The following is a 14,254-nucleotide window of genomic DNA, read 5'->3' as shown; positions in this document are numbered from 1 at the left end:
GGTGGCTCACCCCTGTAATCCCAGCACTTTGGGGGGCGGAAGCGGGCAGATTACCTTGAAGCTGGGGTTCGAGACCAGCCTGACCAACATGGAGAAACCCTGTCTCTACTAAAAATACAAAATTAGCCGGGCGTGGTGGTACATGCCTGTAATCCCAGCTACTCGGGAGACTGAGGCAGGAGAATCACTTGAACCCAGGACGCGGAGGTTGCGGTGAGCCAAGATTGCGTCATTGCACTTCAGCCTGGGCAACAAGAGCAAAACTTCGTCTCAAAAAGACAAAAAAAAAAAAAAAGAAAGAAAAGAAAAAGAAATGGGATAACTGATAATGAGACTGGCCTAGGAGTGACCTTATAGGGTTGAGTTTTAAGTGTTGGAGAGAGGGTGTGGCATGGACCAGACAGAGGGAGGACAAAGAGGAAACTAGAATCAGGCTGAGCGCCAAACTGGAAGTCTAGATTTTGGAATCACCTAGTCCTGATTGTATGGTCTGAATTCCCAGACTTTCCCTAAGGGACTTGCAGGGTGCAGATTGGGTTGTGCTGGGTGGAGGAGGGCAGAGCACAAGGCAAGAAATCTGGGTCTCTGCTGCCCTCTCATGGTGGCTAGGAGTCCTGCAGGTGGTTCCCCAGAGCTACCAGCCAGGTGAGCTTCCTCCCGGTCCATGCTCCGACCTCAGACTAGGGTGTGTGTGCTGGGTGGAGGATAGGGATGATGGCGGGGGAAGACATCAAAGGAGAAGCAGAGAACGGTTTTTCTCTGCTACCCAGGGTGACACCACTACCCAGGGTGACAGCAACCAAGTTTAAGGGGAGAGTGTTGGCCATACCCATGCCTTAAGTGTCCTTGCGTTTCAGGCGTGGGTTCCTTTCTCCTGTACTCTGTGCACGAAGGAATCAGGGGAATTCCTCTGGATCCCAATGACAAGTCAGATGCCCTGGTCCCAGTGTCCGGGACCTCGCTGGCTGTCGGCATCGACTTCCATGCTGGTGAGCCATTTAGTGGTGGAGGGAGTTGGGCGTGGTGGAGGGAGTTGGGCGTGGTGTGGGAGCTTTAGGGGTAGTGTGGTGTGCCCTGAGGGTCCAGTGAGAGGCTGCCTGAATTGGCCCGAGGTGGGGCACTTGCTACAGCTGCCACCCCGACTCCACCTCCCCTTCCAAGCACCTGACCCCTCCGGCACTCTCTCACCTGTCCTGAGCCTTGTGAGATTTTGACCCCTCGCCTTACCCCTGCCTTACTGGTCATCCCCATGTCACCTCCTCCAACTCCAGAAAATGACACCATCTACTGGGTGGACATGGGCCTGAGCACGATCAGCCGGGCCAAGCGGGACCAGACGTGGCGTGAAGACGTGGTGACCAACGGCATTGGCCGCGTGGAGGGCATCGCAGTGGACTGGATCGCAGGTGAGCAGTGGGTGGGTTTGTGGGGCTTGAGGTGTGGCAGAGGACTGGGGGATGTGGGGGGAGGAGGAGTTGGTGGGAGCAGGAAGAGGAGCTGCAGAGGTGCCTGGGGGCTTGGAGGACAACAGGTCCACCTGTCCTCACCCAACCTCCCTGAGCCCCACCAACTTCCTCCTTAGGCAACATCTACTGGACGGACCAGGGCTTCGATGTCATCGAGGTCGCCCGGCTCAATGGCTCCTTCCGCTACGTGGTGATCTCCCAGGGTCTAGACAAGCCCCGGGCCATCACCGTCCACCCAGAGAAAGGGTGAGGAGCTGGACAGACTGGCTCCGGTCTGGCCTTGTCATTCTGCCCATGGCCCATGCTGATGAGGCCCTGTCTCCTCCAGGGTCTGGGGACTGACCCCCACTTCCCCCCTACCCCACAGGTACCTGTTCTGGACTGAGTGGGGTCAGTATCCGCGTATTGAGCGGTCTCGGCTAGATGGCACGGAGCGTGTGGTGCTGGTCAACGTCAGCATCAGCTGGCCCAATGGCATCTCAGTGGACTACCAGGTTCGCACGCCAACTTGGCCCTGGAGCCGATGGTAGACCCCTGACCCAGACCCCTCCTCCCTGTGATGAGCCCATTCTGGGATGACATGAAGCCCAAGGGAGGTCACGGGGTCTCCCGGCCCAGCCCTGCACCCAGAGTAGGACTCCTGCTACCACAGAGATGATGGGCAGGGATCGCTCAGAAGTGGGGAGTAGGGGAGGGGAGGGATGCCTGGATGTTGCCTTATCAGCAGGGCAGAGGGCAGGAGTGTGTGCAGGAGGCAGGAGTGAGGGGGGGAGGCTGAACTGAGGGCCCCACTCTGGCCCACGCACTCCCTGCTGCTCCGGACATGGGGCTGGCAGTGGGTTCAGCTCTGGAGGTGAGGTGGGTGCCTCTGGCCTGTAGGATGGGAAGCTGTACTGGTGTGATGCACGGACAGACAAGATTGAACGAATCGACCTGGAGACGGGTGAGAACCGCGAGGTGGTTCTGTCCAGCAACAACATGGACATGTTTTCAGTGTCTGTGTTTGAGGATTTCATCTACTGGAGTGACAGGTGAGGGCTTCTGTCCTGGCCTCCTCAGCTGATCTGTTCCTTCCTTCCCCGCTCCACTGACGCTCTGCTTGTGACCTGTCCTTCCCTCAGGACTCACGCCAACGGCTCCATCAAGCGCGGGAGCAAAGACAATGCCACAGACTCCGTGCCCCTGCGAACCGGCATCGGCGTCCAGCTTAAAGATATCAAAGTCTTCAACCGGGACCGGCAGAAAGGTGAGGCCGGGGCTCTGGGCTGAGGTGGAGAGGTGAGGGGGACTCTGGCCTGGGAGGGCGCTCCCCAGGGAACCCAGCGTGAGAGGGCCGGGAGACAAGTTAGACCCATGGGGCACCTTCCGATGGCCCAAGAGACCCAGGGATGGGGAGGAAAGCCTGAGGTGCCCCGGGACAGATCTAGACTTTGGGCTCTGGGCCCTGGAAGGTCGTCCAAGCTGGGAATACCGAGGCAGAGGGCAGCACTTTTGCCAAAGCCTGGATGACAAAGGCACTAGCGAGCCTTTCCCAAGGCAGGCCCTGCCCTCTGTACCCTCCCCTCCCCCAGGCACCAACGTGTGCGCGGTGGCCAATGGTGGGTGCCAGCAGCTGTGTCTGTACCGGGGCCGTGGGCAGCGGGCCTGCGCCTGTGCCCACGGGATGCTGGCTGAAGACGGAGCATCGTGCCGCGAGTACGCCGGCTACCTGCTCTACTCGGAGCGCACCATTCTCAAGAGCATCCACCTGTCCGATGAGCGCAACCTCAATGCGCCCGTGCAGCCCTTCGAGGACCCTGAGCACATGAAGAACGTCATTGCCCTGGCCTTTGACTACCGGGCAGGCACCTCTCCGGGCACCCCCAATCGCATCTTCTTCAGCGACATCCACTTTGGGAACATTCAGCAGATCAACGATGATGGCTCCAGGAGGATCACCATTGTGGAGAGTGAGCCCAGACCCCAAGTCTTCCCAGGAAGTGGGACGTGGGGCGGGGAGCAGCACAGACTCTCAGACCCCAACCAGGCACTCTACCCTGAATCCCAGCAGCCGCAACTCAGCCAAATCCCACTGCACCCCCGCAGTTACATGACTCCTGATTTGGAGTCAGTGTCGGCTCCCATCTTCCTCCTGCCACTGGTCCTAGTTCTGCCTTCCGGGCTGCACAGAACAAGCCAGAGGTCACTGTGGAGCCCAGCGCTCACAAACCCAGGCTGCAGACACGGGGCTGAGCTCCAGTCATTTGGGGTTTCAGTAACTTGGGTCAGTTTCCTGCTCTTGCCAAACCTAAGCCTTCTCATCTGCATGGTGAGACAGAATTCCTTGAGCTGCTGCACATGAAGGCCTAGCTCAGTGATGCTGGGGATGGAGTGTGTGCTCTGGAAAGAGCAGTTACAGTGTCAGGGCTGTCATCATAGGACAGCCTTTCAGCTCTTTGAAAACTGCATCCCACTACATTTTTTCTTCTTCAGCCTGGTTACCACCAGGTCCTTTGACTCATTCATTTGCTCATTTATTCATTCAGCTGGTCCATAAAGACCTGCCAGGCACCGAACTAGGTGCTGCATGTTCAGACCTGTCCTTTCAGCCTTCTCTGGGACATTTTCTGCTGCAACTTAGTCCAGCCCACATGTCTGTCTAAAAATGTAGCATCTGAAGCTAAACCCGGTACTCCATGCTCGCAGCTTGATCAGGACAGACTGGCAGATCAATCCCCAGTCCCCTGGAAGGGATGTCCCCTCCTCTCTGGCTGTTTGCAGACCATACCACAGCATGGCCTTTTGGCAGCCACATCGCTTTTAGCCACTAACGTCTTTTCTCTTACACTGCTGTTCAGCTGTGTCTCTCACTGTGCCTTGGTTCTTTAACCTGAGTTTAAGATGTCTGCTTTATAAAATAATCAATCCAGCTCAGGGTCTTTTTAAGTCGGGGGCTCCCCGGTACAGTCCAAGTAGGCTTTGATTTACTGGAATCTATATTGCACTCAACTCAGCGGAACTACAGCTCCAGGAAAGTGCAACCATACCAGGAAGCCCGATCGCCCTGACTGGGAAGACCGAGGGAGAGGGTTGGGAGGTGACCACGGGTCATTTGGGTGAGGACAGCAGAGGTTGGGGGCACTGAGTCAGACCCTGGTGCCCCCGAGCCCCCTCTGCTGCACCTCATGCACTCCCATGCGCCACACTTCCCCTTCCAGCCAGGACAGCACGTGTCCCAGGCTGTCCCCCATTGCTCCTGTGCAGGCTGCCCTCTGGCCCCCTCCCGCCCAATGGCTGCTCCTGTCTCTTCACAGATGTGGGCTCCGTGGAAGGCCTGGCCTATCACCGTGGCTGGGACACTCTCTATTGGACAAGCTACACGACATCCACCATCACGCGCCACACAGTGGACCAGACCCGCCCGGGGGCCTTTGAGCGTGAGACCGTCATCACTATGTCTGGAGATGACCACCCACGGGCCTTCGTGTTGGACGAGTGCCAGAAGTGAGCTGCTGCCTGGGGATGGGGATAGTGGGGAGAGGTGGGACTTGGGGCCGCAGAAACTCCCCAGGCAGACCCAGGTGGGGGTGCAGGAGAGGCAAGCCCTCACTTGAGCTCCACCCTTCCCTGCTGTGTGATCTGGGGGGAGTTGCAAAAGCTTCCTAAGCTTCAGGTTCCTCTTCTGTGGTACAAGCTGGCTAAGATTTCAGCTGCCTGCACCAAGGGGAGCATTAGGAGTGTGGGGGACGCTCTGCCTCTGTGGTTGATTCATTCGTCAGAACACCATGTTGGAGGCACAGGGTAGGGCCTCTAGCTCTGGGATCCAAAGCTTCAGGCAAAGAATGTCTGTTGAACCTGTCGTATGGAAGCCTCAGGCTGGGCCTATCAAGCCACCTAGCTGGGCTGAGAAGTCATACTTGTGGGAAGCAATGGTAACTGGCACAGGGCTGTATACGGGTGACCACAGGTCTCACGAAGGCAGTAGATTGGCCCAGAGCCTGGAAGTGGAAAGACAAGGAAGGCCAGCTTGGACAGGGCAAGTGCTTTGAGCAAAAGCCTGAAGAAAGGCAAATTCAAGACAGGGAGGACAGAAGGGGACCTCTGCACGCCATGGGACGTAGGCAGGCCTGAACCCAGCCGGGAAGTGAGGTCAGGGTGCGGAGGAGTTAGGAGCACAAGCCAGGACAGGTGGCAGGAAGCACCTGGCGGTGGGTACTCCCCCTGGAGGGTTCACCCGCAGTCGGCCTGCTCTGTTCTCCCACAAGGGCAGCCCTCATCCTGGCTGTTTGGGCCTCTAGTGAGCCACCCCCTCGCCTTAGGGATCCTGGCCCACATGTGAGCAACATTTTTTTGCCAATTCAGCAGTGCTTGGAATGTTTTTCAAAAGCTTTACTAGGAAACTAGTAAACACAACCCAAAGCAGCTGTACAGATATGTGAGCGTCCCGAACCCAGATTCCCCCCACCTGTACCCCAGTGTCAGTCACATCCAGCCTGGTTCAAGGGCCCTCTGTTTCCTCCTGCCTCTGTTGTCTGGCACGTCTGCAGCTGATGACGAAGGTCCAGTCCCCGCTTCCATAAACCTTGGCTGCCTCACCTGTCTGGGGATGGCCTCAGGGCCTGTCCCTCATGAGTCTGGAGCCTCCATGGAGGGTCCAGCAGGGCTGCCATGCCCTCGTCCCAGAGGACATGTCCTCCTGGCTGCCCACCAAGCTCCTTTCCTATGAGCCAAGGGGATTCCGTTGCACATTCAGCGAGTGGCTTTTGAGAGCAAAGAAGGTGCAGAGGACCCAGTGGGGAGCGTGAGGGGCGTCATGAAGAGCTTCGTGGCTGTGTGCTGAGGACTGGCCCTGCCTGGAAGTCAGGGAACATGTCCTTGAAGAGGAGGCATGTGAGCCGACATCTGAGGATGGCAGGAGTGGCTGAATGGGAGCATGGTCCCAGCGCCCAGGAGAAAGAGCTGAGCCAGCAGGAGGGGCCCTCTCCCTGGTCAGAAGGAGCAGGCACTTTCAGGGAATAGGAAGGAGGCGATGTGGACCCCAATGGAGGGGGCAGGGGCCAGTGGAGACTCCAACAACCCAGCCTCCCCCTGAGCCCTCCCTGCAGTCGGCCCTGGGGCACTGATGACCCTGTGGAGTCACAGTCGGATAGTTAGAAGGTCTGCCATGTTGCTGGACACTGAGCACCTGCCCCAGGAAAGCCTCTCTCTTCCCTCCCGCCACATTCCTGGGAAGCAGGTTCACCCAGACCACAGTTGTGTCACATGGAGGAGTTTGTTGACGCCAGGAGGAAAACCACTTCTCACCGCAGGTGTGAGTGGTTTCACCTGAGGTGTGGGAGTCCCTGGTGGGGACTGACAGGCCAAGTCGAATCCTGACAAGCCAGGAAGATGACCGGTCGCTGCCCCAGGACACCCATTCTCCCTTGTGGAGGCTAGAGGGACACGCTGCCTCCCTCCCAACTTACATCCTGATTCCAGAGCCATCACACACCCCTGCTGTCCTCCAGGATGAGGCCCTTAAGGTCAGAGCTTCTCATGAGCTCGTGGAGGCTCAGGGCAGCCAATGTCTCCCGAGGGGCAGAGCAGCACCATTTTCCTACGTGAGCCCAGCAGAAGGCGCGGTAGTTCAATGGTGCTGGAGACGCTGGGGGTGGACAAGAAGGGTGTGACCTGGAGAGGTCTGAGGAGACAAGTTCACAGGCCAGAGGAGAGATCTGTGGGCAGAACGGTGAGGGGCGGAGGTGGGAGGGGGCCAGAGGCACTGGGGTGGGGGCAGGGGCAGGTCCTGTTAGGGAACTGGAGAACGGAGCTGGCTTTCGTGTGGCTTGGTGGTCTCAGACTCCACTGTGCGTAAGGATCGCCTGGGAGCAAGAGAATTTGGAGTCCTCTGCCCTGCCTTGGTCCTAGCTGAGTGACAAGCTCTGGGACTGAGGGCCCAGGGCTCACCATCCAATGCCGGTGGTCCGAGGACCACTCTGTCACACCCAGGGTAGTGCTTGACCAGCCTTGAGGCCTTCCTCCAGCCTCAGCACCACCCCACAAGGAGCACAGCATAACTGGGGGCTGGCTGTTCCCATTGCCTCCTTTACTGAGAGGAAACCAAGGCTGAGAGGGGTGACAGGCTCGTTCGAGGTCAGAGCCATTATGAGGCAGAACGGTGGCTCCAACCCCAAACATGCAAAGGCCTCAAAGTACGGAGAAGGGGACTCTTGAGAATTCCTTGAGGATAGGACCCACATACCCCAGGACCAGGGACACACGCCACACTCAGCTCCACAAGGGCTTCCTGAATGGTCTGGAAGACAGCCAGCCTCCCTGCACAGAAGAGAGCAGTTAAGAATAAACTCCTGGGAAATACTCACATAGCGTGTGCCATCTGTCCTTAAGATGGAGATTAACTTCTTCCACTCTCACAACCACCCTGCAAGGCAGGTGGTGCTACCATCCCCACCTCATAGAGGAGGAAACTGAGGGACAGGGCTGTTGAGCAAGTTACCTAAGGGCACCTAGTTGGTGGGTGGCGTAGCCAGGGCTGGAACCCCAGAGCCTGTCTCACTTGGCTCACTTCTTAGGAAGTAGACGGTCACTGCCCAGATACTGCAATGTGAATATCTCACACTTGGCCCTCATCCCCTCACACTCAGCCACCTCGTGTGAGAAATGTCTGTGCAATAGCGGGGCCCTTCATGGGCATCAGGGCACTGTTGGCCTCGATGACTCTGAGGTTGCTTTGCCTTGGCGGGCCTCCAGGTTCCAGGTGCCTACGTGTCCTGGCCTGTATCCTCTGTGGTAGACTCTCAGGCTTTGCCTCCTGATCCCTGGACCCTCTTCCCCCAGCCTCATGTTCTGGACCAACTGGAATGAGCAGCATCCCAGCATCATGCGGGCAGCACTCTCGGGAGCCAATGTCCTGACCCTCATCGAGAAGGATATCCGCACCCCCAACGGCCTGGCCATCGACCACCGTGCTGAGAAGCTCTACTTCTCTGACGCCACCCTGGACAAGATTGAGCGGTGCGAGTATGACGGCTCCCACCGCTATGTGAGTCTGCGGGGTGGGTGAGCTGGCGGGCGGCTGAGGGGAGGCCAGGGCCAGGGTCAGCCCCATCAGCTGAGACCGTCCAGGCACAGACATGGTGGGAGCAGCTGGGAGGAGGTGAGTCCCTCCAGGCCCCAGCCTCGGGCAACCCCACCCTGTCCAGCTTGCTCCTCATCAGCTAGATGAGGGAGATGGCAGGATGACTCTGCGGGCCCTCATTCTNGGGGTGGGTGAGCTGCGGGCGGCTGAGGGGAGGCCAGGGCCAGGGTCAGCCCCATCAGCTGAGACCGTCCAGGCACAGACATGGTGGGAGCAGCTGGGAGGAGGTGAGTCCCTCCAGGCCCCAGCCTCGGGCAACCCCACCCTGTCCAGCTTGCTCCTCATCAGCTAGATGAGGGAGATGGCAGGATGACTCTGCGGGCCCTCATTCTGTGGCTGTCAGAGGCCAGGCCAGGCTGTGGTCCAGTGGAGACTGGGCGAGAGGCCCAAGAGATGCTGTAACAGTGATGGCGCTGTCTCCACAGGTGATCCTAAAGTCAGAGCCTGTCCACCCCTTCGGGCTGGCCGTGTATGGGGAGCATATTTTCTGGACCGACTGGGTGCGGCGGGCAGTGCAGCGGGCCAACAAGCACGTGGGCAGCAACATGAAGCTGCTACGCGTGGACATCCCCCAGCAGCCCATGGGCATCATCGCCGTGGCCAACGACACCAACAGCTGTGAGTGGGGCTGCCGCCACCTGCCTCGCCCTCCTGCCTATCCTGCCTGGACATACAAACACACACCCCACACCCCCCCCACACATACCACACACACCCCACACACATACCACACACACATCCCACACATACTATACTACACACACCACACAACATATACCACACCCCCCCACACACACACCCCACACACACACACCAAACCACACATACCACACACACATTCCATACACCACATAAACACACACCCCCACACACACACCACACACATACCACACACACCCCCCACACCACACATACACTGCACACCACATGCACACACCACATATATCACACACACACACCACACACACACACCACACCACACATACACTGCACACCACATACACACACCACACATATCATACACACCCCACATATACCACACCACACACACACCACATACACACGCCACATACACACAGATACCACACACACATCCCACACATACTATACTACACCACACCACATATACCACACTCTTCCCACACACACAACACACACACCACACCATACACCCCCCCACACCACACACCACATACACACACCCCCAACATGTACACACACATACACACCCCACACACAAACCACACACACCACACATACCACACACACACACCTCACACCACATATACCACACATATCCCACACACCACATACACACACACCCCCACAAACGCACCACACACACCACACATACACCCCCCTCACACACACACACCACACACCACACACCCCACACATATCACATACACACACCACCACACGCACCACACATACCACACACACTGCACACCCCACACACACCCCCACACACCACACCACATACACACATTCCCCCACACACACCACACATACCACATACACACACCACCACGCATACACCACATACCACATACACTGCAGCACACACAAGACACACACCACACCATACAACACACCATACACACCACACAGGACACACCACACCCAGCCAACACACACGCACACCACAACATATATACACATACACCACACATACTGTACCACATACACACAGCACACACACCATACCACACACACACCCACATACACCATACACACACACTGCAGCACACACAAGACACACACCACAACCATACAACACACCACACACACACCACACACCAACACACACATACCAATACCACACACATGACACATACACACCACACATAGCGAGCTTACATACACACGGGCCCACATACCTACCCACCCCCACCCACAACACATATTACACACCACATAGTACACACACACACACATCATACAGACATACTATAAACACCTCACACACACTTGCCTGGTCCTGCTGTCCCTGAGCCTCCGTTACACAGACACACACAGCTGTACACACCTTTGAAACTGCAAAACCCTCAGTGCTCCTGTACCCCTTCCCCCCAAGACAATCTATGCACACAGATGGACTCTGCACATGCCTGGCGTCTCCTCCACATTGCACACACACATTCATGTCACCCCCGCCCCTCAGGGCTCATCCACGCCCTTGGTGCCCCCACCCCCACCCTGGTCACTCTCCTCACTTGGAGCAACACAGACACCTGAGAGCCTGGGTGCATGTGCCCTCAGTGGGCACAAGTACATGCCCCACCACCCCCCACAACAGACCTGCAGCTTTCCCAGGCATCTCTCATGCGCCCTGGGGCTCACTACTGCACCCATAATCTCAGGGCCCTCAGACTGGAATCTCTCAGAAACACTCAAAGCCCACCGTGCCCTGCCTAAAAGCATACACATCCTCAACAGCACAGCTGCCAAAAACCCCATGCACCTGGCCCTTCCACAGCAGCCATCCCCATGCCCTTCCCACTGGCTGCAAGCCGCTGTGCCTGCCATGGCTGAGCAGAGGCTTGGGAGCTCCGTGAAGTCAGTGAGTGGGGTGGGCACTCTGGGTACATGCACAATAGCAAACACTCTGCAGCCCTGCGCCCGCCCTGTCCCTGCTCAGGTGAACTCTCTCCATGCCGAATCAACAATGGTGGCTGCCAGGACCTGTGTCTGCTCACTCACCAGGGCCATGTCAACTGCTCGTGCCGAGGGGGCCGAATCCTCCAGGATGACCTCACCTGCCGAGGTGAGACAGGCGGCGGGGGAGGGGCTGGCAGGGAACCCAAGCACACACGGGGGATGGTGACCATCTCCCCAACGCGCTCCAGCCCAGCTCCTCAAAGCCTTTTGCCAAGAAGAAGCTGCTGATGACCTCAGCTCCAGGGGGGAGGAGGCGTGGGCACTGGGGCCCACAACCCTGGCTCAGAAAGCTCCCTCCACCTCCCTCCCCAGCGGTGAATTCCTCTTGCCGAGCACAAGATGAGTTTGAGTGTGCCAATGGTGAGTGCATCAACTTCAGCCTGACCTGCGACGGCGTCCCCCACTGCAAGGACAAGTCCGATGAGAAGCCATCCTACTGTAGTAAGGAGCCCTCTGCAGCCCCTGCCTCTTCTGGGTCCAAAGCCCAGGTCCTCCTCCCCCAGGTCCCTGGCCCTCTGGCAACAGCCTCAGCCCCTGCAGGATGGAGCAGGATCGGGACCCAGCTTCCTGACCATGAGTTTTGGGAGCTCATGAAGGGCAGAACCACTGTTAGCCTATACTGGGCCTTTGGGTTGGGGGGCGGCCAGCTGGACAGGTGCATGACGTCTCAGGGAGGCAGCCCTTTCCCTGTGCCTGTGGCTGATGTGCAGCCTACTCCTCCATCTGCAGACTCCCGCCGCTGCAAGAAGACTTTCCGCCAGTGCAGCAACGGGCGCTGTGTGTCCAACATGCTGTGGTGCAACGGGGCGGATGACTGTGGGGATGGTTCTGATGAGATCCCCTGCAACAGTGAGTGAGGCGCAATGGCATAACCCATCTATACCTCAGTTCCTGCCCCACCCTTCCGTGGCCGAGCTTTGTCCCTGGGCCCCGTGGTGTCTGGTTTAAGGCACTCTGTGACAGGCCAGGGCAGGTGCTGTGGGCCAGGAGCTCTGTCCTGCGTCCTCCTGGCCCACACAGAGAAAACTCTGGCCTAATGGTACGGGGCGGGCACTGTTCTAGAGACAGCCTGTGGTGTGGGCGAGTTCCGCTGCCGGGACGGGACCTGCATCGGGAACTCCAGCCGCTGCAACCAGTTTGTGGATTGTGAGGATGCCTCAGATGAGATGAACTGCAGTGAGTGACACCCTTTGCTGGCACCTCCTAGGCTCCTCCCCATCGCTCACTGCATCTGCCGCCTTCAGGCCCTCCTGCACCTACCTGCCCACATTCCTCTCCGCCTTGCCTCGTCCCCACTGATAGCCTCCATCTCCCTGAGGCCCTGTCCCCATCCTGCCTCTGCTCCTGGGCTCCCATGGGGTTCCGAGAGGGGGCAGTGAGCAGATGATGCAGACAGCACCCCACTGGAAGGGCATTGTTCAACTTTTGGAAAAGCATGAAGGCACCGTAGGGCTAGCAGCTGCCCCAGTGGGGGATGATCGGGGGGAACCAGGAATCACCCTCACCCCTGCCCCCACCAGGTGCCACCGACTGCAGCAGCTACTTCCGCCTGGGCGTGAAGGGCGTGCTCTTCCAGCCCTGTGAGCGGACCTCGCTCTGCTACGCACCCAGCTGGGTGTGTGACGGCGCCAACGACTGCGGGGACTACAGTGATGAGCGTGACTGCCCAGGTGGGCAGGGGCAGGTGTGTGGTGGGCGGTGGCCTGCGGTGAGCAGGGCCTTCACACCTGCCTCGCCCCCCAGGTGTGAAACGCCCCAGATGCCCCCTGAATTACTTCGCCTGCCCTAGTGGGCGCTGCATCCCCATGAGCTGGACGTGTGACAAGGAGGATGACTGTGAACACGGCGAGGACGAGACCCACTGCAGTGAGTGACCACAGCACCTACTCAGTGCTCCAAGAACCTGCTGGGCCCCACTTCTTAGTCCCCCCCAGGAAATGCCCCCTTGGAAAAGGGCACCCAGGGCCTTCACCCCCTGCCCCACACCCCAACTCTTGAGGTTAGACTCAGAGACTCTGCCTCTAGCTGCTGCTCAGCCCCCCAACAGAGGATTGCTGTGGGCATTTCTCCTGTCCTTCCCATGGCATCAGCCTCCCCAGGTGGGTGACCCCCGCCCTTCCCCATCTAACTGTGGCTTCCGACTGCCCCAGACAAGTTCTGCTCAGAGGCCCAGTTTGAGTGCCAGAACCATCGCTGCATCTCCAAGCAGTGGCTGTGTGACGGCAGCGATGACTGTGGGGACGGCTCAGACGAGGCTGCTCACTGTGGTGAGGAAGCTGGGATTCAGCTGGGGGAGGTTTCTCCAGGGAGAGACAGACTCCACCCAATTCCACCCCACACTCAGACACCCCTGCAGACGACGGCGAAGCAGCGAGTGCATCACCTCCGCTGCTGGCCCTCATCCACCCCTCCTGAGTCTCTTGGTGGCCCCCTCTCCCCCTACAGAAGGCAAGACGTGTGGCCCCTCCTCCTTCTCCTGCCCTGGCACCCACGTGTGCGTCCCCGAGCGCTGGCTCTGTGACGGTGACAAAGACTGTGCTGATGGTGCAGACGAGAGCATCGCAGCTGGTTGCTGTGAGTGGCGGGGCTGTGTGGACCGGGTGGACAGCAAATGACCCCAGTCTCACTTTGCAGATGGGGAAGCTGGGGTGCAGGAGAGGAAATGCCTCAGCGGGGTCCGCTGGGGTGGAGCCATAGCTGTAGTCCAGGTGTCCAGACTCCTCATCAAGTGCCCTGCCCACTCTACCAGGAGAACCACAGGAGGTCAGGGTGGGGGACGGTCAGCTGCTGGCTGAGCAGGGCTGAAGGGCTGTGTCCACCTCTGTCCACAGTGTACAACAGCACCTGTGACGACCGTGAGTTCATGTGCCAGAACCGCCAGTGCATCCCCAAGCACTTCGTGTGTGACCATGACCGTGACTGTGCAGATGGCTCCGACGAGTCCCCCGAGTGTGGTGAGCCCTCGGCGGTGGTGGGAGGAGGCCCTGCCCTCCGCTGGGCCAGGGCATCA

At 58.6% G+C, this 14,254-nt stretch overlaps 1 protein-coding gene across 1 annotated transcript in view; it reads left to right on the top strand.

Annotated features, from left to right (window-relative positions):
- LRP1 (LDL receptor related protein 1) overlaps positions 1–14,254 on the top strand; it is an 86,327-nt gene that overhangs the window by 54,967 nt on the left and 17,106 nt on the right. Inside the window, 19 exon segments of the mRNA XM_017858864.1 lie at positions 858–989; positions 1,272–1,406; positions 1,583–1,712; positions 1,834–1,960; positions 2,346–2,497; positions 2,588–2,712; positions 3,038–3,415; positions 4,760–4,949; positions 8,283–8,487; positions 9,009–9,201; positions 11,225–11,350; positions 11,557–11,685; positions 11,974–12,093; positions 12,307–12,420; positions 12,765–12,914; positions 12,988–13,110; positions 13,395–13,511; positions 13,690–13,818; positions 14,076–14,198. Of these exon segments, the coding sequence (XP_017714353.1) occupies positions 858–989; positions 1,272–1,406; positions 1,583–1,712; positions 1,834–1,960; positions 2,346–2,497; positions 2,588–2,712; positions 3,038–3,415; positions 4,760–4,949; positions 8,283–8,487; positions 9,009–9,201; positions 11,225–11,350; positions 11,557–11,685; positions 11,974–12,093; positions 12,307–12,420; positions 12,765–12,914; positions 12,988–13,110; positions 13,395–13,511; positions 13,690–13,818; positions 14,076–14,198 (2,898 nt within the window).

Source organism: Rhinopithecus bieti, unplaced genomic scaffold (genome assembly GCF_001698545.2).
Source record: "Rhinopithecus bieti isolate Rb0 unplaced genomic scaffold, ASM169854v2 scaffold_48679, whole genome shotgun sequence".
NCBI classification, from domain to species: Eukaryota; Metazoa; Chordata; class Mammalia; order Primates; family Cercopithecidae; genus Rhinopithecus; species Rhinopithecus bieti.
The sequence above is the reverse complement of the archived record's forward strand: the minus strand, read 5'-3'. Positions and strand labels throughout refer to the sequence as shown.